Source organism: Onychomys torridus, chromosome 23 (genome assembly GCF_903995425.1).
Source record: "Onychomys torridus chromosome 23, mOncTor1.1, whole genome shotgun sequence".
Taxonomy (NCBI): domain Eukaryota; kingdom Metazoa; phylum Chordata; class Mammalia; order Rodentia; family Cricetidae; genus Onychomys; species Onychomys torridus.
In genome coordinates, this window is record NC_050465.1 from 49,575,848 (window position 1) to 49,600,756 (window position 24,909).

General features: G+C 44.9%; 1 protein-coding gene across 1 annotated transcript in view; it reads right to left on the bottom strand.

Annotated features, from left to right (window-relative positions):
• Plekhm3 (pleckstrin homology domain containing M3) overlaps positions 1-24,909 on the bottom strand; it is a 162,477-nt gene that overhangs the window by 53,226 nt on the left and 84,342 nt on the right. The window contains exon 6 of the mRNA XM_036173200.1: positions 14,593-14,656. Within this exon, the coding sequence (XP_036029093.1) occupies positions 14,593-14,656 (64 nt within the window). The remainder of the gene's footprint in view (positions 1-14,592; positions 14,657-24,909) is intronic.

A 24,909-nucleotide genomic window follows, 5' to 3' on the forward strand; every position in this document is an offset into this window, starting at 1 on the left:
ATCCTCCAGAGCCTTGCGTGTTAGGCAGACTTCTAAGTGTTTTATTGTACTAACACTGAGCCTCACAACACCCTTTTAGGGTGAGTAGTATTATTCCCACTTAAGAGATAAGGTTCTTTTGGCACAAGAAGTTACCTGACCAAGGCCATTTGACCAAGGTGCACTTGGGTAAAGTGGCATTTGAACACGAGCAGGTGAATTCCAAAATACGTGGGTGGAAAGCACCGTGGTACCCAGCCCCTCTGTGATGCCCAACAGTGTGTATCATTACCCTTTTGGAGACCTTTGCTCCAGGCAGAAACTTCATCCCGAGTTGGCCTCACACTGGCGTGCTGGTCTCCTAAAAGCTCCTGACAGCCATCTGCACTTTGATTTCTATTTAATTTTCCACTTCACAAAGCAATGCCAGGGAGAGGGAGGCCGCTGTTACCTTCCCAACGTGATTTATAAACTGCAGCTATCGGGACTGTGGGACTTTCTTGCTACCACCTGACCTGTGTTTTCGGTCTTCCTAATGTTTGCATTGCTGCCCTGACCTTGCAAAGTGACCTGGAATAGCCCTCCCATTTCCTTGTGTGTCCACTTTCTGAGCCTGGCTATCAGCCTGGACAAGCCTGTCAATTAGTATCTCAAGGGTTTGGGATGGGGTCTGCAGCCCATTGAAGAGCACAAGCCCAACACTAACCTCCAATTCCCTCTCTTAATTGAGCATTCATTACTTTGCAGGAACAAAAGCAGGCATTCTCTATTATAAAGCAGAGGTCGAAACCGGTGGCTGTGTTTTGTTTGGCCTGCAGAGTGTTTAAATATTGAGAAATTTCACATAAAATACGGATTTCCGGCTTCTCTCTGAAAATGGGCAGAGCTGGTGACTCTGGGGCTACTGAGTAACGGCCGTCCCCTCAGAGGGAGGCGCTCTCAGGTTCGCTGTTCCAACCTCAAGTTTTGTTTCTGGCCACTTCAGCCAGGCCCCACTTCCCTGGTCCCCACAGCAATCCTAGCAGGTGTAGCTCCGCTCTAACCCGGTTTTTCTCTCCTTTCCAGTGTTGAACAGACTGGTGAGGATGCCATTCTTAACTTCTGCCACATCTGCACATGGGTAGCCTGTGGCGGCGGGGGCTGAAGGAGCATTTATCATGAGTGCCTGGTCCATATAAGTTGTTTGCCACTTTCTTCTTATGTGGGCGAATAGGAATGACTACCTCTCAGGAATACAAAATTCACCAGGTGAAGTCAGGGCTTCGGAATGTCTCGGCAGCTTCTGGAGTACCACTGCTACCACCTGTACCTTCTCTTGTCTACAAGGATCACCCCTGCTCTCACAACTGATTCCCAATCTTACTGAAGATCCCAGAAGCAAATGCGTCCGTGCTTTACTGAGACATGAGGAGAAGTCAAAAGCCAAACAGCAATGTGAAAAGCTGCCCGCCAGCCTTCTCATTTTCCCTCAGAAGACAGAGGTGCTACTGCCAAAGGGAGTGTGCCGCTGTGAGCACAGATGGGGTTGTCAGCCAGGACCACAGGCAGTCAGTGGTGTCAGCTAGGGCGGGTGCTAAGCTGCCTTACAGGGCTCTGTACTTCCTGGTTCCACCTCAGGGCACTGCAAGTGAATGAACCTTGGACAGTGCCAGACCTCCTGAGGCTTTCAGCACCTGACTAGAATTTCAGCGCCTTTTTAGTATTCTTCTGGTGCCCTTGAAGACCAGCTGAAATGTGGAAGGAGCTGGCATCTGGCACTAAGGGGTAAGATCTCACTGACATCACCAGGTGGTGCAAAATCGCAGGTACCTCTACTTCAAGAGAGCAGGAGTGCACGCATATCAGGAAGCAACATTAGTCCTTTCCTGAGAAACGGACCTCCCAGTTCCAGGACTTGTATAGTTTCTGGTGCATCAGGCTTCATACACATTTGCAGAAGGAATGTACAGATGTGGAGAAAGTGCCCAGCCAGTGGTTTGGTTTGCTTCCGGTGCATAAGCAGAAAGTGGAGGCTACAAAGTCCATTCTTTGCAGTTCTGGGCACACTGGAATCCTTCTGTTCTGAGAAGAACACTACCATTGAACTCATTCATGAGTGTTTTATCGAGATGACTGTCCAAATAATCCTGATGTGCTGCTTAGATGGAATATTCTTCAGGAATGCCAAGGTTAGTGATGAAGTTTTTCTTTTCTTTTCTTTCTGCCTTAGTGATGGGAATATTACAGCCCATGTCCCAGAGGGTTCTAAGGTTTCTGCCTTGCTCACATCTACAGGCCCTGAATCTTAACAGAAACCTTCCCTGACAGCCAAAGTACTCTGCTGCAAAAGTGAATTACGCTGAATCCAGTGGCCTAAACCAACCACTTTGTTATGCTCACAGCTTCTGCAGGTAGGGCAGCACACAGTGCTGGCGGCCCCCTCTGCTCCAAACTGCCTGCACACTCATTTGTACCCCAGCTAACACGCCAGGAAGGCCAAGGCTGCAGTCTTCACTCATGTAGCCAGTGGTAGATGGTGGCTGCCAATTCAGGCTCCACTGGTCTCTCTACATGTGACCCCACTGTGGAGTTCCTTATAACATGGTGGCTTCATGCCAACTCTTGAAGCTGTATTACCTTTTACAACTTGGCCTTGAACATCACATAGAAAAACTGTCAATGTCACAGCCACTCAGATTCGGGGAAAGGAAATAAAGGCTCACCTCTCAACGGGAGTAGGTCAAACTCACAGGTAAGAAAGCCACATGGGATGGGAGGTAGTGTTCACCCACCTCTACAAAATACAATCTGCCATACCAGGTTGAGTGTGTTCCTAGTCATTGTGGGATCAAATACAGAAAAACTTCTTCAGGCCTCCATGGGCACCTACACATGTGGCCTATATTCCAACATACACATAGATTAAAAAAGTAAAAATAAATCTTAAAAAAAAAAAAAAAGCCAGCCTGGCAAGATGGCTCAATGGGTACAGGGGACTTTCCGGAAGCCTGGTGATCTCATTTTGACCCCAAAGCCTACACTTGAAAAGAGAGGGCTAACTTCTACGGGTCACCCCTTGACCTCCACACACACTGCGGCATATGTGCTATGGAAGTAAGTAAACACATTTCAAAGTTAAAGGTAGCCATAACTATCTGACAAAGTTGTTCAGGGGACAAAATATAAGGGATGTGCAGATGTGGGGTGGTATTATTACAAGGTAAGGTGGTTTTATAATATCTTTATATATTCTTTGTGTTGTTTTTGTTTTGGGGCAGGGTGTCTCTCTGTAGCCCTGGTTGTCCTGGAACTCACTCTGTAGACCAGTCTGGCCTCGAACTCACAGAGATCCACCCGCCTCTGACTCCTGAGTGCATGCGCCACTGTGCCCAGCCATATTTACACGTTGTTTAAAATGTGAAAGAGAGGGCTGGGGAGACAATGAGTAAATAAAGTAAAAAAAAAGAACCTCGGTTTATCTGCAGATTCCTCACAAAAAGGCTTGTGTGGTGGTGTGCATTTGTAACCCCAGCTCTGGGAAGGCAGAGACAGGCAGACTCCCGGGCTTGCTGACCAGCCAGCCCAGCCTACATGTAGACTCTAGGCCATCAGTGAGAGACCTTGTCAAAAAAAATCCAAACAAAGAAAACACCGAAGGTGGACAGTACCAGAGAAATGACATTGGAGGTTGTTATCTGGTTTACATGCGAGCGTGTACACACACGAACACACACACACATGAACACACACACACATGAACACACATGGACACACACTTGAACACACATGAACAGACACACACATGAACACACATTCGTATGAACATAGACACAAAAACAAAACGAAGGTGAGAAGTGGAGTCTGAATTTTCTCTGCTGGCATGCTTGTTAACAGAGCGCACCACTGGAGCATGCTTTAACATTGCGTTTTTGACGAGAGAACATGATGGAAATGTCAGCAACTAGGCTCCCAAGGCCACAGAAAGAGTAACACCATCTGCCTTTTACTCTCTCAAACCATTTTCAAGCCAGCTATCATACCCCGGGGACTCCTTGGGCATCCTGCAGTAACAGGCCCCCGTCTGCCAGCTGTGGGATGGCTGACCCTGCTCCAGCTGCTGACCACGGCCCCACCCAGCACACTCCTTGAAACCTCAGCTCAACTGAACTGCTCAGGAATTCCTGGCCCATAAACAACCATGAGAGACAATTACTGTTCACTCCTGTGTTAAATTATATGCTTTGTAGTAATCTGTTGTATAGCAATAGGTAATGAATACACAGAAATATGCCCTACTAACCAAATATAGCATGGCAGGCTTTGCAGCCTCGCTGGCCATGTCCCTGGTGACAGGTAGCACTTCTGTGGGAGGTGTCAGGCTGAGCAGTCAGGCTGCAGATAGCTCAATAGTACCACTGGCAGTAAGTGGTCCTTGGAGACAGGTCCTTAATGAGGCTGTAGTATGTCTGATTTTATATAAATGGGAAACAACACAAAAATCATCACCTACACACAGATGGTTGAAAAGCCGAAGTCTAAGTAGGAGCCAAGTGACCTGGATCCCAGGAAGGCGACTTCAACACTGACTGGCCACCTTCCAATTCTGTGGCTGCACCCTCAGCTATTATATGGTGTTTGTACCCGAGGAGCTAGACAGTAGCTTCTGGAACCTCAACTGAGCTCTTTTTCACCTGGACAATGGGGCTTTCTATCCAACCTCCACAAAAGGTCATCATCCTTACCTGGTTTTTGAAAGAATTCCATTAACTCTGTACTTGGATGTCAATATTTTCTGCTACAGTCCCTGGCCATCTCTCCTTTAATGCAAGCTATAGTTGGGCACCATGCTAAGACTAGCCAGCTAACATTAAGCACAATCTTCACCATCACCTGTTTTGTCCTCCTCACTGACTATCCTTAGCAACAAGTCATAAAAAAAAAAAATAAAAAATCAACAACCAAACTAAACCAAACCTAAGTCCAAAAGCCCAGTCGTTATGGTCAGGGGGCAGAACAGGTGCCCAAGACCGAAGACTTCTGTTCTAGATCTAGTACTTCCTTTCTGGATCTAGTACTTGTACTTGGTGGTTCTTATCACCCTGCTCCTTGCCCTCCACGCAAGATCAGGAGGAGCCTGGGGTCTGAGCAAGAGGTATGAATGCTCAGCATCTACTCAAGAGACAGCTGCTCCTCCGAGACTGCTAGCCAGCCTGGCCTTCGAACATTCAACTGCCTCCCACCACCTAGGAAAAAAAAACTGAGGAAAGTATGTACATTTATCTCTAAAAATTCACTTGCTCTAAAGCATTTTCTCACACACCTTGTGGTCTTTCTTCCTAGGTCATAAATTGTGTAGACTAGCCCTGACTAGAGCAGCTAACAGATCAGTGATGTCTTAATGGCAGCCCATGCCTGCCTCACCCCAGAGTGTCCAGGGGCTTCTGAAGGCGCAGTAGCTTCAGCAGACACGGGCACTGGCTAGGGAGCAACACAGGCGAGCTGTCACGCTTTGTGTTTCTGCTTGTTAAATCCGAATGCTCCTAATTAGTTATTCTGCCCAATAATGCCTGGCTGGACAATGGTGCGGGGACCGGGGCTGCTGAGGCTGTGAATACAAGTTCCTTGGCCTCCTGAGGCTTGGGGGTTTGGTGGCTTGGTTGTGGGCACTGAGGCGCTGTGTTCCTGCTGGCTGTGGACTCAATGACATCAACCCACGTGTGAAGAAAGGTCATCACCTGTTAGTGCTTTGGCAGAAGGGCAGCTGCCCTGAGTGCCCACTTAGGCCTTGCCTTTGTCTACTGACTCTGTGAAGAGTGCCCACAGAGAACAACGCTCTGTGATTCTGGTTGCCTGGTGGGGGCAGGACATACAAAGTGATTCACTAAACACCCTTGAAGAATTCAGCAAAATGTGTCTTCAAAGACTGGCCTTGAGCTGCCTTGGACATGGCCTTTTCGTGAACTTACACACTAGCTACAACTCCAGGAAGCCTCTGACGTGGACCACCAGGTGCAGTGTTCTCGTGCAAAACACTTGTGACAGACATTAATGTCACACTGACAATAAGAGCTGTATGAACAGGGGAACCAGCCAAAACCTGAGCTGAGAGGTTAGCTGTCCAGGGACCGCGACTGTTCAGGAAGACTGGACGGACCCTCGGCTGGGCTTGGTAGTGCATTCCTGCGATCCCAGCCCTCGGGAGGCTGAGGCAGGAAGTCAGCCTGGGTGGCACAGCAAGACCCTGTCTCAGAAACAAACAAAAAGTGGACAACATTAAACAACTCACAACTGTTCTGACAATCAAAAGTAGAGATCAGGGGACTGGAGAGACGGCTCAGTGAGTAAGAGTACTTGCCGTGAGAGCAAGAGGGCCTGGGTTCAAATCCCCAGCACCTATGTAAAAGCATGGTCTGGCTCCCAGAAGCTTGCCGGTTAGTCTGCCTAGCCTGAATAGCATGCTTCAGGTTTTGTGAGAGATTCTGAGTCAAAAAATAAGGTGGAAATGGATAGAAGAAGACACCTGGGGTGGTTTGAATAGGAATGGCCCCGCAGACTCATGTGTTTGAATGCTTGGTCATAGGGAGTGGCACTATTTGGAGGTGTGGCCATTGGTGAAGGAAGTGTGTCACTAGGGGTGGGCTTTGAAGTCTCAGAAGCTCAAGCCAAGCCTAGCGTGTCTCAGTCTCTTCCTACTGCCTGCAGATCCAGATGAGGAACTCTCAGCTCCTCTCCAGCACCACGCCTGTCTGAATGCTGCCACACTTCCTGCCATGCTGACAATGGACTAAACCTCTGAACTGCAATCCAGACCCCAATTAAATTTTTTTTCTTTATTAGAGTTGCTTTGGTCATGGTGTCTCTTCATAGCAATAAAACCCTAACTAAGATAACATCTGCTATATTCCTCTGGTTTATATATGCATACACACACAAACAAAATAAAATAAAAAAATCAGAGGTCATTTATTTGTTGATTCATGACTAATAATGCTAATTTATTTGCTTTTATTTCATGGGGCAAATTAGTGAGTTCAGGATAGGACACACACACACACACACACACACACACACACACACACACACACACAGAGCCCTTCCTTCTTCCATGTGTCTATCCAAACACTGATTCACTGAGTATGTACATGTTCTGTGAGATGTCAGTTGCTCAGCCCAATGTTCATTGCTCCAACCATTCTAGGCCACTCTAGAGTGCTGTGGGATGTCTTTCTGTATGCTGTGAATACGTGTGGCTGCCATTGGATAATAAATGAAGCTGTTTTGGCCTATGGCAAGAAAGCTTACAGCCAGGTGGGAAATCCCAAGCAGAGATTCAGAGAGAAGAAGGGTGGAGTTGAGAGAGACTCATGGCCACATGGCAACATACAGATGAATAGGAAATGGGTTAATTTAAGATGAAAGAGATAGCTAGAAAGAAGCTGAAGCCATAGGCCATACAGTCTGTGATTAATATAAGCCTCTGAGTGATTATTTTATAAGCAGATGGGAAGACATTTGTCCTGTGGCCAGGCAGGAGAAACTTCCTGCTTCATGGAAGAGTCAGTGTGCACTTGGTTACAGCTCAGTGTTTTCATGGTTCTCCAGGTCTGTCTTCAGGCCCCCTCCCTTGGCATCACTCCCATTCACACCTCTACTTAAAATTCTCAATTTCTTCATCTCTTTTCTTCATTAAAAGTAATCTATTGAACTGGGTGGTGGTGTGCATGCCTTTAATCCTAGCGCTTTGGAGACCAAGGCAGGTGGATCTCCGAGTTCGAGGCCAGTCTGGTCTACAGAGTGGGTTCCAAGACAGCCAGGGCTACACAGAGAAACTCTATCTCAAAAAGTGTGTGTGTGTGTGTGTGTGTGTGTGTGTGTGTGTGTAAATTCTATTGTAATGTCTCTCCCTGAAGTATCAATGTATTAGTACCATAAATGAACGTATGGTAGCATAATTATTAATTGTCCTCAATATAACCTAAAAATAAAGTCCATTTTGGAAATTCAGAATCCAGGAAAAGTAAAGAATGAGGAAAAGGTTCCTGAAATTGTCCCATGTGAAAATTTTGTGAGGGGGTGAGATAGTGTGAGAGAATAAATGGGAGGGGTACATTAGCCAACTGCCTCACCCCTGGGACCATTCGGTATCCTTGCTCTTGAATCACACACAAATAGAATCATCGAATGCTTAACTTACAAATGTCCTGAATTCAGGTGAGTAACACCAGAAGAATTAATTAGTGATTAATATATATTTTAGGTTTTGTTTCAGAGCACAGGTCAAATTTCAATCTGACCTCTCCTTTCAGAAGGAACTTTGGAAGAATTTTCTTGTTTACACAGTCTAGGGAATGGCATATTAAACCAGGGTTCTAATTGTCTCCACACAAACAAGTAAGAACTGTTGTAAAGAAACTTACATACACCAATACAGTCTGTTGGAAGAATCTGGAACCTTTTAAATCATTGTTAAAAGAATCAAAGGGGCAGGAGAAAGGTGGATGGTTTGTCGACCAGTCACCAGGAACAGAGGAAAGAGGCATTGAGAATGTGGTACTGTATCTGAAACCTTGTTGGGATACATCTTTCTATTATATTTCTGTCTTAAAGCCTTCCCATGAATCCATGATGATGCCGAATACATTGGAAAATAAGAAAACCAGGGCTGAATAGATGGCTCAGTGATTAAAAGCACTTGCTGCTCTTTCAGAGGATCTGTATTTGATTCCCAGCACATACATCGTAACACAGAACTGTCTAACTCCAGTTCCAGGGTATCTGATACCCTTTTCTGGCATCAATGGGCACCAGGCATCACATGGTGCACAGATGTACAAGCAGAGAAAACAACCATACACATAAAATAAAACAATAAAACAAACTCTATTCCCTCTTCTCAAGGTATCAAACCGAGGAAAAATTCTTAGAAAGAAATTTACCTATTAAAAAATTCCACTTTTGCCAGGTGTTGGTAGAATATGCCTTTAATCCCAGCACTTGGGAGGCAGAGGCAGAAGATCTCTGAGTTTGAGGCCAGCCTAGTCTACAGAGTGAGTTCCAGGACAGCCAGGGCTACACAGATAAAGCCTGTATCTGAAAGAAAAAAAAAAAAATTCTATTTTTTTACATGTCCACATGTTCACAAAAGCTTAGCAATTGCCTACTTGGCCTTTTTGACACTGCTTTCAGAGTCTGAAAGACAGTATGTATTTACACTTCCTAAAGGAAAGTCTCTGTAATTTTTTTGTAAGAAACAAACAACAAGAAATACCCAAACAAAATAAGGTCTCCTACAGAAAACTTAATAGTAGTGGCTGGAAAGATGCTTAGCAGCTAAGAACTCTTGCTACTCATACAGAGGACCTAAGTTTGGTTTCCAGCACTGTTGCTGGATGGCTCATGACTGCCTATGACTTCAGCTTCAGGGGATATGACACTTTTTTCTGGCTTCTATGGACACACAGACACGCAGACACAGACACACAAGTATACATAGATACATGGGAATAGAAAATGTCTTTAAAAAAAAAAAACAAACCAAACTAATAGCTTTTCTTTCTTTCTTTGAGTCAGGATCTCATTACGTAACCCTGGCTGTCCTGGAACTCTGTAGACCAGGCTGGACTTGAACTCAGAGATTCACCTGCCTCTGCTTCCTGAATTTAAAGGCATGTGCCACCACCACCTCAACCTGATAACCATTTTTGAAATACTCTTTTTGCTGAACAGAATTCATCTAGAATCCAGCCTTAAGAAATGAGTGCTCTCTGGAGGCATTACCATCCCTGACCTCAAGCTCTACTATAGAGCTATAGTAATAAAAACAGCTTGGTACTGGTATAAAAATCAACATATGGACCAATGGAATCGAATTGAAGACCCTGACATTAATCCACACACATATGAACACCTGATTTTTTGATAAAGAAGCCAAAATGATACAATGGAAAAAAGAAAGTATCTTCAACAAATGGTGCTGGCATAACTGGATGTCAATATGTAAAAGATTACAAAGAGATCCATATCTGTCACCATGCACAAAACTCAAGTCCAAGTGGATCAAAGACCTCAACATAAATCCAGTTACACTAAACTGAATAGAAGAGAAAGTAGGAAGTATTCTTGAATGCATTGGCACAGGAGATCACTTCCTAAATATAACACCAATAGCACAGACACTGAGAGAAACAATCAATCAATGGGACCTCTTGAAACTGAGAAGCTTTTGCAGGGCAAAAGACATGGTCAATAAGACAAAAAGACAGCCTACAGAATGGGAAAAGATCTTCACCAACTCCACATCTGACAGAGGACTGATCTCCACAGTATATAAAGAACTCAAGAAACTAAACATCAACATACTGAACAAGCCAATTAAAAAATGGGCTAAAGAGCTAAACAGAGAATTCTCAAAAGAATCACAAATGGCTGAAAGACATTTAAAGAAATGCTCAACTTCCTTAATCATCAGAGAAATGCGAATCAAAACGACTCTGAGATACCACCTTATACCTGTGGGAATGGCTATGATCAAAAACACTAATGACAGTCAATGTTGGAGAGGATGTGGAGCAAAGGGAACACTCCTCCACTGTTGGTGGGAATGCAAACTTGCATAACCACTGTGGAAATCGGTGTGGTGGTTTCTCAGAAAATTGGGAATTAATCTACCTCAAGACCCAGCCATACCACTCTTGGGCATATACCCAAGGAATGCTCAGTCATACCACAAAGATACATGCTCAACTATGTTCATAGCAGCACTATTTGTAACAGCCAGAACCTGGAAACAACCTAGATGTCCGTCAACTGAAGAATGGATTAAGAAAATGTGGTACATATACACAATGGAGTACTACTCAGCAGAGAAAAACAATGACAGCATGGAATTTGCAGGCAAATGGATGGAACTAGAAAAAATCATCCTGAGTGAGGTAACCCAAACCTAGAAGGACAAACACAGTATATATTCACTCATAAGTAGATTCTAGATATAAAGCAAAGAACAATCAGTCTGCAACCCACAGAACCAGGGAGGCTATATAGCAGGGGGGACCCTAGGATGACTGTGGCTTATAATAAGTTTTGGTTTTACTCAATTACTGGGCAAGCCTCAATCAAACATTTCACAATTAGGATAAGAATTTATACTGTATCAAACTGATAATAGAAAAATAAATTAATTAATTTAAAAAAAAAAAGAAATGAGTGCATCGAGCTGGTGTGCCCTACATCTCCTGGAACTGGAGAACCTTTGCCTTCCCTAAAATGTCACTTCCTTGACCCTACCATTAGGTCAGAACAATCCTTGGCTCTGTTTTATATGTTCCAGAAAATGCTGCCGACTGACTAGTCTTACACAATGTTCTACTCTCCTGCTGTGTTCCATGCATGTGATATCCAGAGAGCAGTCTAGCCACTGGAGAAACACAGGCACCAGTACACAGTTGGCCCAAAACCACAGGTGATTAGCTCTCAGCATAACAGGAAAGCAACTGTCAGTACTTGCAATTTATTCCCACATATCTACATATACTGCAGTAAGAACGAATGCATTCCAAGGAGGCAAAAAATAAAAATAGGAATTTCTTGACTGTAACAGAAGATCTATTAGGTCGCTACAAGTCTCCAGCCATTTTTGATTGAGTACACTTGCTGAAATTTTGAGGGGTGTTATATAAATGAAACATGAGGGATGCAATTTTTTGGTACCAGAATGTTTTCAGCATCTTTAAATAATATTAGTACTTTGTGTTCTTTACTACCTTACAATTATGCCTAAACTTCCACTTCCTCTTTACTGTATCTATCATTCACTTACTTGTGTGTGTGAGTGTGTGTACACATGTGCATGTGCAAGGTCTGACAACATTCAGTCTTCTCCTTCCATTATGGGGGTTCCGGGGATCAAACTCAGCCCAGCAGGTTGGCAGCAAGTGCCTTATCCTCTGAGCCACTGAACCAGCTGGTATGCCTATTAAATCATAACCTTTCTTGAAAAGTTCTTTTAAAAAATCAAACTCACAAGAGAAATTTGTAAAAAAAAAAAAAAAAAAAAAAAAAAAGACTCTGTTATTGTTCCAGAGCTATACTTCTCAATAATTAATTAATTTCTCTTTCTTTAACTATAAAACATATACCTAAAAACTCCTTTTTCCACAGTTAAGTTTGCTTTCATAGATGCCCTTACTCGTAAGGAATGGGATCAAATGGGAGAAAAGCACTGGCTCCAGCAGTCCTGAAGGGGACAAAGACTGGAAGGGAGAGCCTCAGATCCATGGAGGTATGACTGGTCAGTGAGGAAGGGTTCCCGCTACCCTGATACACTCTTCACAAAACCCACTACTATTGTTTTTCCTCCTGCAGGTCCCTTCCCCTTCCTATATGGGAGAGCAGTTCAAAATAACAAATAGAAAACATACTTGTTATTTACCCAGAAACCAAAGGGAGATGAGCAGGGGTGCCCTTCAGGGCTGATAGCCAAGCTACAGACAGATCAAAAGCCAAATGCAATTCAGTCCACCTCAGCCAGAAGCAGTAATTGAATTAAACTTCCTCTAAATATGATAAGTTTGGGGCTCTTAAAGCCAGGCACAAAGAACCAGGTTAGTGTGAGCTGCTACATAAATGGATGTACTGAGCTCCAGCCTCCGCCCACGGGGAGTTTGATTAGCTGGCCATTGCTTCTACCACTCCACGGCCCAGCTGAAAACTGATTAAGCTACTTACAGGGCTCCGGGGGCTAATGGCCTGGCCCACCAAGAACACCACTGTCACTGATTTAAGTAAGCTGCTTGGCATGTACGATTTGATTATTACAAGAAGGAAAAAGAAAGGGCCGTGTGGTGAGACAGCGGGGTACAGGGAAGCTTTAAGAAGCAGGCTGCTCTTTTATTCCAAATGGATTCAGACACTGACACCCAAAAATGAATACGGAATTACTGCAATTCTCTTTTCCTCTGACACCAAAACTTGTTTTGAAGGGCCTCCTTAAAGGGCAGTGCTCTGTTTTATTCCACCCCTCTGTGCCCCGACCAGATGATTCCGCTGGGTGCTTGCCTATGGGAAAGGTGGGCAGGACTGGAGGAGCAGGCCGGTCAAAAATGGACAAATACAGACTTATCCTAGCCCTCTCTCAGGCCTCTCCAACTAAATGCTACATTAGTTTTTTTTTTAATTTAAAGTAACTGTCTTACCTCCACAAAAAAGTCTTAATAATTTAAATTTTAAAAAGGCATACCAGAAACCTTGAAAAGTAACTGAAAGTCTGAAAAATGATCGAAGTTTTTAAGGAGAGCTCATTTCTTTTGGGTAAACCAACCAGAGGAAAAAAGGGCAGACTCCCAGCAGTTCGAGATTTCTGAAGGTTGTCACAATTATTTTTTGATTGGTTCTTCAAAGAATCAGTATTTATTTAGAAAGTAAAGTAATGCTTTCATTTAGTGTCTAGCAGCTTCTTAGAGAGTGTGTTGTTGATTTAAATGATTAACCAAAGCAAAGCATACTCAGAACTTAGGGCTGAGCACACAGAGCTTTGGTTTCTTCCTGGCTGCTAACCTGGTCAATCATTAAAAGTCCATGCACTGACAAAATCGTAAAAGCTGGTTTTGACTCTCTTCTGTGCTCTGCTGTGCTTTATTAAACTTTAAAAGTTATCCAGCTGTTAGATTTCAGCACATCTGAAGGCCTTATGCATTCACTCACTGCCTTTCTCACATCCTTTTTCATCACATAATTTTTAGCTGAAATATTCATATCACATAAAATTATTTTAAAGAAAACAATCAATTTATCTTTAGTACACTCACAAGGCATCATCACTATCTAGTTCCATCCGGGAAGAGATCCCTTATCCATTGGCAGTCTCTCCTCACCTCCATTCTTTCCAGAGCCTGGAACCACTGATCTATTTTCTGTCACTGTGAATTTCCTCATTGTGGACATGCCATTTAAACTGTTACAAAGATACATCTTTTTTTCCTCTCTGGATTCTTAGCATGATAAGGCTCATCCATGTTCTAGTGTGTATCACCATTTCACTCTTTCTATGGTTAGACAATGTTACAAAATAATGATAAACAAGACCTCTGAGTTGATGAACATCTAGGTTGTCCCTCACTTTCTTTTGTCTATTGTCAATCTTGTTGCACCGGCATCCTTGCAAAGGTTTTGTTTCATTTGTTTTGGGGACAGGGTCTTGCTATGGTAGCTATGGAGCCTGGGCTGCCTCAGTTTCCTGAGCAGCTGGAACTGCAGGTGCACATCACCCTACCCGGCACTCATGTACAAGTTTTCATAAGGACATACGTTTTGCATTCTCTTGGGCATATACTTGGGAGGGAATCTCTGGATTATATGGTAACTCTAACTTTCCGAGAGCTGCTAAACTGCTTTCCAAATGCATATTCCAGTCACTGTCCCAGAAGCAGTGTGTCAGAGCTCCAGTGACTCTCCATCCCCTGGAAGTTGCCATTGTCTCATAGTATCTTTTTATATTAAATCTCCCTCCCATTCAGAATACAAATTAATTGAATGTGAAACTACTACAATGATAGATTAACCTATACCTAAACCATGATCCACAAAGTGACTTCTGACAGAAAACAAAAAAATGCCAAGGCCCCTCTGAGCACTCACCTGCTGCAGGTCAGCGAGAGAATACAGGTGGATCTGTTGAAGGAGGTATTCTCTGGGGAAAATCCTGAAAACAAAGGCAGACACACAAGTGACCAATGTGCCCAAAGACACACTTTTCCTATGTTAAATCTCCTTCAGAATTCCTTCCTCTGCCCTTGGCCTCTCTCCTCTGCTTATGCCCTACCCTCTGAGAAACCTCTAACATTACCCTTTCCTCTGGTACTTTTCTTTGTAACACAAATATAAATAAATATTATTTGTCATTTCGAATGATATCTGAAATGCTATATATTATGTAGTGTTCTAGGACACATCTGATTTTTGTTGTTTTGTCTTTGTTCTCTTGGTTTTTGGAGATAAGTTTTTGATATGGAGCCCCTGTGGCCTTGAACTTAAAATCTTTGTGCTTTAGCCTTGACAGACGCGGGTTTGCAGGAGTGTGCCACTCTGCCTGGCCTTGCTTCCAGTCCCCTGTACTAGTTCTGTCTCTAACAAGTTGTGTGATCTTACATACATCTCACACCCAGCTTCTGTGCTGGTCCGGCTGCTATGACGCTTAACAAGGACGGCTGAACTTGCTATCTCTAACATCTTAGCAGCTGTAACAATAATGTTCTGATTTGAATAAAAATGGCCCCAATGGGCTCATATGTTTGGATACTGGTCACCTTTTGGTAGAACTGTCTGATAAGGATTAGGGGGTGTACTCTTGTTAAAGCAGGTGTTGTCACTAGGGGGTGGATTTTGAGGTTTTAAAAGAATCATGTCACTCCCAGTGTGCCTCTGTCTACCCTGTGCTTGTGGATCAAGACATAAGCCCTCCGCTGTCCCTGCTGCCGCGCCTTTGCTCTGCCATCATGGACCCTTACCCTCTAAAACCACAGGCCCAATTAGATGCTTTTTTTATAAGTTGCCTTATTGTTACAGCAACAGAAAAGTAATTAATTCCACTGTATATCTAAAATAACGAATTCTGGAGTTAAGAACTATTAGAGTGGCAACCTGTGTGTTTCTCTAGAATCACCTACGGGCAGGGAGACAGTCCTACTGAATGTCACATTAATGACATATTCTCTCAAGGGCATACGGAAATTCACTTTAGATTTGGGGCACAGATGGTAACAATAGTATAAAACTGTAAACTGAGACTCTCCAATAAATTTCATTAGCTGTTGTCAATTTCTAGGATCTAGGCAGATGGCAGTGAGCGAATAAGAAACAGTAATTGTGGGCAAGCAGCTCCCGAGAAAGGGAGCCAAGTATAGATAGTTAGAAACAACACACACACACACACACACACACACACACACACGCACGCACACACGCACGCACACGCACACTCATGGTAGGGGGCAGTATACACCTGCAATCCCAGTACTTGAGAGGTTAAGGAAGGGGAATCTTGAGTTTGATTTCAACCTGGGCTCTATAGTGAGACTCCGCCTCAAAATAAATAAATAAATAAATAAACAACACAAAAGGAAACTACATACACACACACACACACACACACACACACACACACACACACCAAATCCAAAGTCGAACTGACAATTGCTAGTATTTTCATGGTACTGTGCCATAATCTTGTGGTTTGGTTGTGAGCCTTAGCTTTCAATGGCTGCGCTCGCCCTCCGGCTCGATCTTGTATTTGACATGAAACCACCACCTTTCCTCAACTAACAGGTACGACTATCATTACATGCCAAGCACCAACAAGTCTTCATAGCTGAGCCCAAGAAGCCTGGAGCCCAGCAAGGCTAGAGGATGTAAACCAGCTGGTAATCAGACTACAGCCTGGAGACAGAAAATGTTAAGACTGGAGCATGGGACACAGCCTTTTAGAATGGCAAAGGCCAGCTCTGGCTTCCCATCAGAATCACTGGGGCAGTTTTAGGAAGTGAAAGAACGCCTACATGGGGAAAGAACAGAAGTCACTGTTAAGCAAACATCCTCCCATTACTAACACAGCCAAGGTTTAGCAGCTCTGGCCTAGTACATAACTAGCTGGGAAATTTCCTTAGTCAGTCTTCCAGTTAAGGATAGATTAGTCGCCAAACTCTAGCGGTGAACATATTTAGTTATCTATCCATCTTAGGTTGATCAAGCACCCACTATATACCAGGTCCTGTACCACACTGCTGAAGACAAGGGTAATGAGTCAGCTGGACAAAGACTTGGCTCATGGAGGACCAAATCGCTACATTCTAGATTGGAACTGTAGGGAAGTAGAGTAGGGATGGAAGAGAGTTCTGCTTCAAAACACAGCCCCAGTCACAGACCACATGGTGAGGGCATCGCATTATGGAAACAGAATTTGGATCCTGAGGCTGGGCTCCCTTCATCTCCAGTGGTCCAGGGCTGATCTGTGGGAGGAAGCAGAGCACACGCCCCATGCAGCTGGCAGTGTCCAGGGAAAGGGCTGCCATGCTGCAGTAGCTTTCCTGGAGAAAGGCCCCTTGTGGAAGGCAGGCCATAGTCTGAGGGATCAAGAGATACAACCAACCTCCACTTCATTAACACCCAGGACAGTGGTGATCAAGAGACCACTCCTCATTATAAGCATCAATAACAAACAGTAAGAGGAGCCCATTTTTCACCCAGCATACATCATTTCACCCCGCCTTGACAGCTGTTCTGAGCATTAAGTATAGACCCATTTTATAGAACAAGAAATGGGCTCAGAGGTAAACACTAACATGTCCAGCATCATGAAGCTGGGATTCAAGGTCAAGACCTTCTAAGGACAAAGGACTGTGCTCTTTCCAGATTCTTGGGAGTTGGCGACAGAAAGGAGGCAGGTAGATTCAAATTGACCATCTAATTTAGCTATGGTATTTGTGCTCTTTGGTATAATTGTATATTATTTCTTTTTGGTTTTTTTTTTGGGGGGGGGAGCTGAGGATTGAACCCAGGGCCTTGCACTTGCTAGGCAAGCGCTTTACCACTGAGCTAAATCCCCAATCACCCCCCCCCTTTTTTTTTTGGTTTTTCGAGACAGGGTTTCTCTGTGTAGCTTTGCGCCTTTCCTGGAACTCACTTTGTAGACCAGGCTGGCCTCGAACCCACAGAGATCTGTCTGCCTCTGCCTCCTGAGTGCTGGATTAAAGGTGTGCGCCACCAACACCTGGCTGTATATTATTTCTTTAGGGCAGCAGCAAAACAGTCACTGACCTTTGTGCACATATGCTTGTGTGTGTGTGTGTGTGTGTGTGTGTGTGTAGGCCAGAGAGTAATTGCTCTCCACTGTTTTTAGACAGGGTCTCTCATTGACCTTGGGCTTACCAACTTGGTTGAGTTGGCTGGCCAGGAAGCCTCAGAGGTTCTCCAGTCTCTGCCTCCCCAGAGTAGGGATCACAGGCATGCATGGCTGCTACCAACTCTTTACACGGATGCTGGGGACCCAACCTCAAGTCCTTACGCACACACAGCGGCATCTTACCAAAGTAGGGCATCTCCTCATGTGCTTTTGTTTTGATTTTTGAGAGACTGGTTTCTCTATGTGAGGCGGGCTCCACTTGTGGAGCCTCCAAAGTTCATCCAGCGCAGGTGTACCTCAGTATACCCGGCTCCTGCACCTTCTTTCTCAGGGCAAGAGAGAAGAAGATGGAAAGAATCTGGCAGGGATTCCTGACAAGATATTTGAAGCTCTTTCTAGGGTAATGACAGAGGGATCTTGAAAGGGGCAAGTGTGCACATCTGAGGGACCTCTCCCAAGTCCCGACAACGTTTAGTGTAGGTGAAAGCTGACTCTAAGTCTCAGGTGTGGGTGACTGCATGGTGATGGCACTGGCCAGCACGGGATCAGGCTGGCATGGAGGGAGGATGATCAAGTTATACCTCTATGTGCTAATTATCCAGAGAGAGAGAGACGGGGTAAGGGATGTCTTTCATCAGCACAGAGTGGACAGCTGGAGCTGTGAGGATTGATGGAATAGATAGAACAGAAGCCGGAGGGGAAGGGGATGAACACAGATAAGGGTTACTCTTTATGTTACAGTTCTGGAACCACCAAAATGCATACTTTGATGGTCTGCAATTTTCCTCATACTGGAAAAATGTGTTTTGAAAAGGACATTCATACATAAGTTGGTGTCTATGTTTCCTTGTTATTTGTAAAATGCTCATAGTCTTAGCCAGGTGATGGTGGCACACGCCTTTAATCCCAGCACTTGGGAGGCAGAGGCGGGCGGATCTCTGTGAGTTTAAGGTCAGCCTGGGCTACAGAGTGAGTTCCAGGCTATGCAGAGAAACCCTGTCTGGAAAAAAACAAAACAAAACAACAATTCTCATCCTTGTGGCATTGATCCAGCTTCCCCAAATGTTTACAACTGACAGAGCCATAGGATAGTGGTGAAACCAAGCCATTAATCACTACAGAAGTCACAGCATTTATTCATATTCCACCAATGATTTCATTAGTGCTGTTCATTTGTTCCAGGACCCCTTACAGAACACAACACTGTATTTATGACTGTGGTCTTGTGGTTGGACATACTTAAGTATCTGCAAGTCACTTGAGACCCAAACACATGCAGAAAAGAAAAATCTAGGACATGGTCTTTTAGTGGGATTTTAAGAGCAGCAACACGCACTATCATCTTCTGATAGGGAAGACAGAGTGCTGGGAGTAGATGGAAGGAAAGAACCATTATTTGGAAGGTAACTGCTTAATACTGAAGTCTCCTAAATAAAAGCGATGAGGCAGCAGTGCTAGGAAACAGGTACAGTGACACAAGTGCGTGGACTGGACAGTGGTCTCGCCATGCCACCTGACCCCTTTCACACAAGTGCGTGGACTGGACAGTGGTCTCGCCATGCCACCTGACCCCTTTCACACGAGTGCGTGGACTGGACAGTGGTCTCGCCATGCCACCTGGCCCCTTTCATTAGTGTAGGGAAGCACCCGTCAGTGTAGAAGGACTGAGGGAAGATGATTGACATAATCCACAGCAGGGACAACCTGTTATGTTTTGATATTAAAACTCTCCCTGGTCTAAGGTCCAAACATGTCTATGATTAGAAGTAGATAGGATACAATAACCATCCATAAACTAAATCACCCTGGCATGCCCTTGAACTCCACTAGACAGCCAGAGTCCTTAGTTACTCTAGAAGCAAACACTGTGTTTTACTGCAATAAGGCAGGTCTTATGGTTAAGAGCTGAGTTTGCTGCTTTAGTGAACACAACTGATGAGCAATGAAGAGAATTTCCAGTTTCCTCTTCCTGGGTTCTTCTTGCTTCCAAGCCCTGTTATTCTTTCCACAGCAGGTCTGGTCTCTGTCATCCCCACTACTCCTTCAGCATTATCCGTACAGCTGAAGGGAGTTTTGCATGCATTTAATGTTGCTAACTGTGTAAATGTACTTTGCATGAATTTATTTTCCCTCTCCCTTTAAAAGTGACTCTATGTTCCTCCAGAAGCATGTCATCAACTGTCTCCCTGTATCACACCACAGTGTTGAACACCATCGTTTATATGAGGTCAATCATGATAGACATAAAGACTGGAAAATGCAATCTATGTAGAAAAGATAAAGTAACTGAGCCTACTGTGTCTGGAGAAGATGTGTGTCCAAAAGATTTAGTGGTGGCCATTAAAATACAGACTTTTACAAGAGATAATGTCACTCAGCCCTTCTCCCCAAGAAGAAGGAAGTTGTGGCTAAAAACACTGGTGCCAAATGGGGGAATAAATTTCCAGAGAGGGGCAGGTGGAACCTGTTAAAATGCATCTCCTGTAGAGAAGCTTGTTAATGTAAATGAAAGAGGATTTCCTACAGACATTTAGAGATAGGGCTATGCTCGTGTGCCTAGAGGAGACATATGGATTTCCACAGCAGGGCAACAGGGCAGACATGGCTTGATGCCCCTTTCTCCCCACTCCCTGGAAGTAAATGGAACTGGGGACACATTCTCTAACTTGTTTCCTTCGTGCATACTAACCACAGAGGAAAGACAGGGTAAAGACACAAATGTCAAGATCATGCTAGGCAGGCCATGGCAATTTCCCATCTACATGACACCAGGAGCTGCTCTGCTGTGGCTTGGATCATAGAAGCTGGCCCATCAGCTACAGGCTCTTGAGAAAATGAACTGAACTAGCAGGGATGCCTGGAGTCCTTTCTCCTTAAAGTCTGAAGAGGAGATGGAGCATAGAGGACCTAGTCATACAGGGCCTGCTCCAGCAAGATGCCTGAGGCAGATCTGCCAAGGGGAAGGCACCTGAGGGCATGCAGTCACTTAAGGGACTATGCTGGTAGAACCACTCATGTCTGAGAAGCAAAATTTGGTGTCCCTTAAAGATACTTATGCCAGCATTAATTTCACCATTGATCCATTCAATAAAGCATGGGCGATTTCTTACATTCATGACCAGAAAATACTTCTGATCGTTTTCTCTCCTATGAATTTAAGATACCTCTGCAACTTGCCACTGTGGTTAAGACCCTAAAATCAGAATCCAAGAATCAGTACACATTTCACTGCATGCAGCAGATGTTGGGCTCACACTAGGCTGCAGCCAGTATTCCTGCCCCTGAAGATTTGGAAAGACACAGATTTTAAACATAGAAGACGCACACGGGGTGAAGATGCGCGGGGTGAAGGAGGCCGGCAGGACACCCGGTCAGGAGAGGCCTCCAAGAGTGGGAAGTCAGGAGTTAATGAGAAGTGGACTGGACGGGTGGGTGGTATTTCGGGTGGAAGGAGAAGCAGTTGGAAGGTTGGAGCGTGCCCGGTGCTTTAATCAATCTCTCCTGGGCAGGCTGTGTTTTCTGGTTCTCTGTCTCAGAGGGTACACCACAGAGTGTGAGCTTAGAGAGTTAGGATGTGTCCAGCCAGTAGGGTGCATGTGCATGTGTGTGTCTTGTCATGCTGAATCTACTTAAGAAGAAATGGGGTGCCACAGAAGTGCCCTAAGTAAGACAATGACATGCCGAGGGTCTCGACTTTAGAAGATCCAGGAGAGCAGAAGGGGAGAGAAGGGGGCTGAAGGGAGGGGTCTTTTTGTTTAAAGACTAGATGAGAAATAAAGTGGTCTACAGAGAATTTCAGGGTTAGAACGCTCTTCACTTCAATCTTCAGGTCACAGTGAGCCACACAGAAGCCTGCGCTACTCAGTCTCCCCACTAAGTCAAGGATGTAACTGGAAGCTGTGTTGGCCCAAAGAGGCAGGAAAAGGAGCCCTCTTGCTGGGCTGCTGGAGGAGAAGCTGGGAACTGTGGGCGTGGCCAAATGGAGTTTCCGGAGCCAGTCTGTGGGTTTCAGGCGGAGATATGATCATAGGGAGCCCAGGACGGCACAACAGGGACACAGAAAAGACTGGACCCTTGAGAAATAGTGCCAGAAGGGCATTTACTGGGAGAAGCCTGGGAAGGAGCCCTCAAACAGGAAGAATGACAGAGAGGAACTGCAGCAGGGAGGCTGAGGAAGGGGATCTCAAAGAGCAAAGCACACGAGGTCGTGGTGGTGGGGTCAAACAACCGAAGGAAGGCTCTCAAGAGCACCCCAGCAAACAGGACTCATCAGGGACCCCAGATAATGGTTTGCAGAGGAGAAAGACAGTACACTGCAGAGGGGTGAGGATGGTAGGTGACTCCTCAGAACGTAGATTGAAAAGAAAGGAAAGGAGAGGCCGGTCGGCAGTGGTGCACGCCTTTAATCCCAGCGCTCAGGAGGCAGAGGCAGGCGGATCTCTGTGAGTTCCAGGCCAGTCTGGTCTACAAAGCGAGTTCCAGACCTGCCAGGCCTGTGGCACAAAGACACCCTGAAACACCAAAAAAGAAAGACAGGAGAGAAAGTAGGCCAGTGCTAAAGAAGGATTTAGGATTGAGATAAGAATGGTAGAGATGTGGGCATACTTACAAGCGGAAACAAAGAAGTCAGTGCAGCGGCAGGAACACAGACATAGGGGTAAAGAACAGAGCCTGCCCCAAGAAAGACCTCCAGGAAAGGGGATGTGGGGCCAACGGCAAGTTCTTTCCAATACACAAGCTTGTGTGTGAACGCCCGCACATCACACACACCACATACACGCACAATTTCTTCATTTGACTAAAATGTTATGTAAAGGGTATTATTTATTAATTTCACCTATGTAACTTGCAAATTTCACCATATTAGGGTCACAAAGCTGCAAACGACGCAAAGGTCATCTGACTTCGGTCCTGTAGTAAACAGGATCCTTGCTGCAAGTCATCTCTCTTGTTTTCAGATGAGGCTGCTGCCTTCCTTTGGGCTTTCTATGCATTAAGTGGCCTCCCTGCACTATAACACCATTAATCATGAGGCCCAGCAGCGTTTCCACAGCAGGCCAACCACATGCCCTGCCCATGGCAATGCAAATTCATCTAGCAGGTCCTGCGCTCAAGCCAAAGGACTAAAGAGATAAAGTCAACTCCCCATGTCTCATCCATCAAAGGAAACCACATCACTGACAGGTAGCAACATCTATTTCTCTGGTACCAAAGAAGCCCGAAGAAGGCCGCCAGAGGACGGCAGCCATCAGCTAGCACATCCAGATCCAGTAGCAACGGTTCTATTTTATCATCTTTGCAACAGTCTGACACACTGGGAAGGTAACTTAGGCTTCGTTTATAGCTTGTTCTAATGAGGAAAGTGAGAAAAGATGAAAACGAGAAGGGGAAAAGGTCATGTATGATTCAGAGCCCTTATATTAGCTGACACTTGGGGTTAAACATTCGGAGATAATTGCCTAAGAAATCAAAGGCAATAGTCTTAAAAAAATAAAAAGCTAGAGAACCTCATCTCATTTTGTTCTATGAGATTAAACTAAATAAATCAAGACTCATTTAACCTGACTAATTTCTGAGGACTTCAACTCCCACCAAGCCCCAATACTCATGACAGTAAAAGGACCGAGTCAGGCTCTGAGGGAAGCGGGCTCTTCACAAGATTCTGACGGAATTATTAATGTATGGAACATACCCAGGAAGCTCGGTTCCCAGAGATACACAACTGGCAGGCACCTAAAAACCCAAAGACCGGGGCTGGAAAGAGGGCTTGGTTGGCAGGGCAACTGTTGACTAAGCAGGAGGACTTGAGTTCAGTCCCCAGAACACACATCAAGACACCAGGCACTGAGTGTTATGGGGGCAACCCACTGCTTCCCGATCGGATTCAAGGCCTGACCCATAGGATGGAGCAACAATCAATATATGCTGTAAACCCGGTCGAGAACTGTGAGCGGGAAGGTCAGAGGCCCTGGGGAAACTCACCACTACAGTTTTGATAAACAAATGTGATCAAATGCCTTCTAAATACTCATTTATTATATCCATGGGTGAGTGCAGCTCTCGGCCTTTGTCAGAGAAGTTTCTTACTGACCCAGAAACTGGTACCAGTCACGGTGCTCAGGATAAGGGATGGTGAAGTCCTCAGCCCTAAGTGGGATACTGGCGTCACTCTCTCCAAGGCTTAGGAAATAGTGAAAGAGGGGACAAAAATAAATAAATGAAAAATAGCAGAACTGGAGGGTGGGTGGGGAAGTAAGCTGCAGAAGATACCTTCTGGACATGATGTGGTGGCTACCCCCACGTACTCACTACATCTATGCATACACAGATGTGCAAAACATTGGGCCTGTCAAGATTTCATCATAGGAGGGAATATGATTCATCCCTCCCTGAGGGATGGTGGGTTTTTTTTTGTTTTTGTTTTTGTTTTTTGTTTTTTTTTAAGTAGACTTTTGAGTGTTCTTTTCATTTTATTTTTAAAGATTTTAAAAATGAGTTTTAACTATGTGTAGATGTGTATACATGAATGCAGGTGCCTACAGAGGCCCAGGGAGTCAGGTGCTCCTGGAGCTGGTGTTACAGTTACGGGCAGTTGTGAGCCGCCCAATGTGGATGTTAAGAACCTCGGGTCCTGTAGGAGCACGACATGCTCTGGGTCCTAAGCTCTCTCTCCGGTCCCCTGAAGGACTACTGACAGTTAACACGGCTGGGGGAAGGGTCTCGCTTTCTTTAGTAGCACAGCCATCCATGAGGTAAATAACCTCCTGCCCATGCTGCTTCAAGCAACCCTAATTAAACTCAGTGGCTCACACACACAGACAGACGCGAAAGTGGAGGGGCCTTGGGGGAAGAAGGAGACTTTCAGGGAGAGAAGGTGATGGGATAAAAATGATTTAAATTCAGTATATACATGTATGAAACTGTCAAAAGAATAAAAACATGTTTTTTAAGAAGCCAGGTGTGGTCACAAGTACTTCCAGTACTGGCAGGGGGGGGGGGGCAAAGACAGGGAGACCCCTAGGGTTCACTGGCCAGCCAGCCTAGCCAAATCAGTGAGC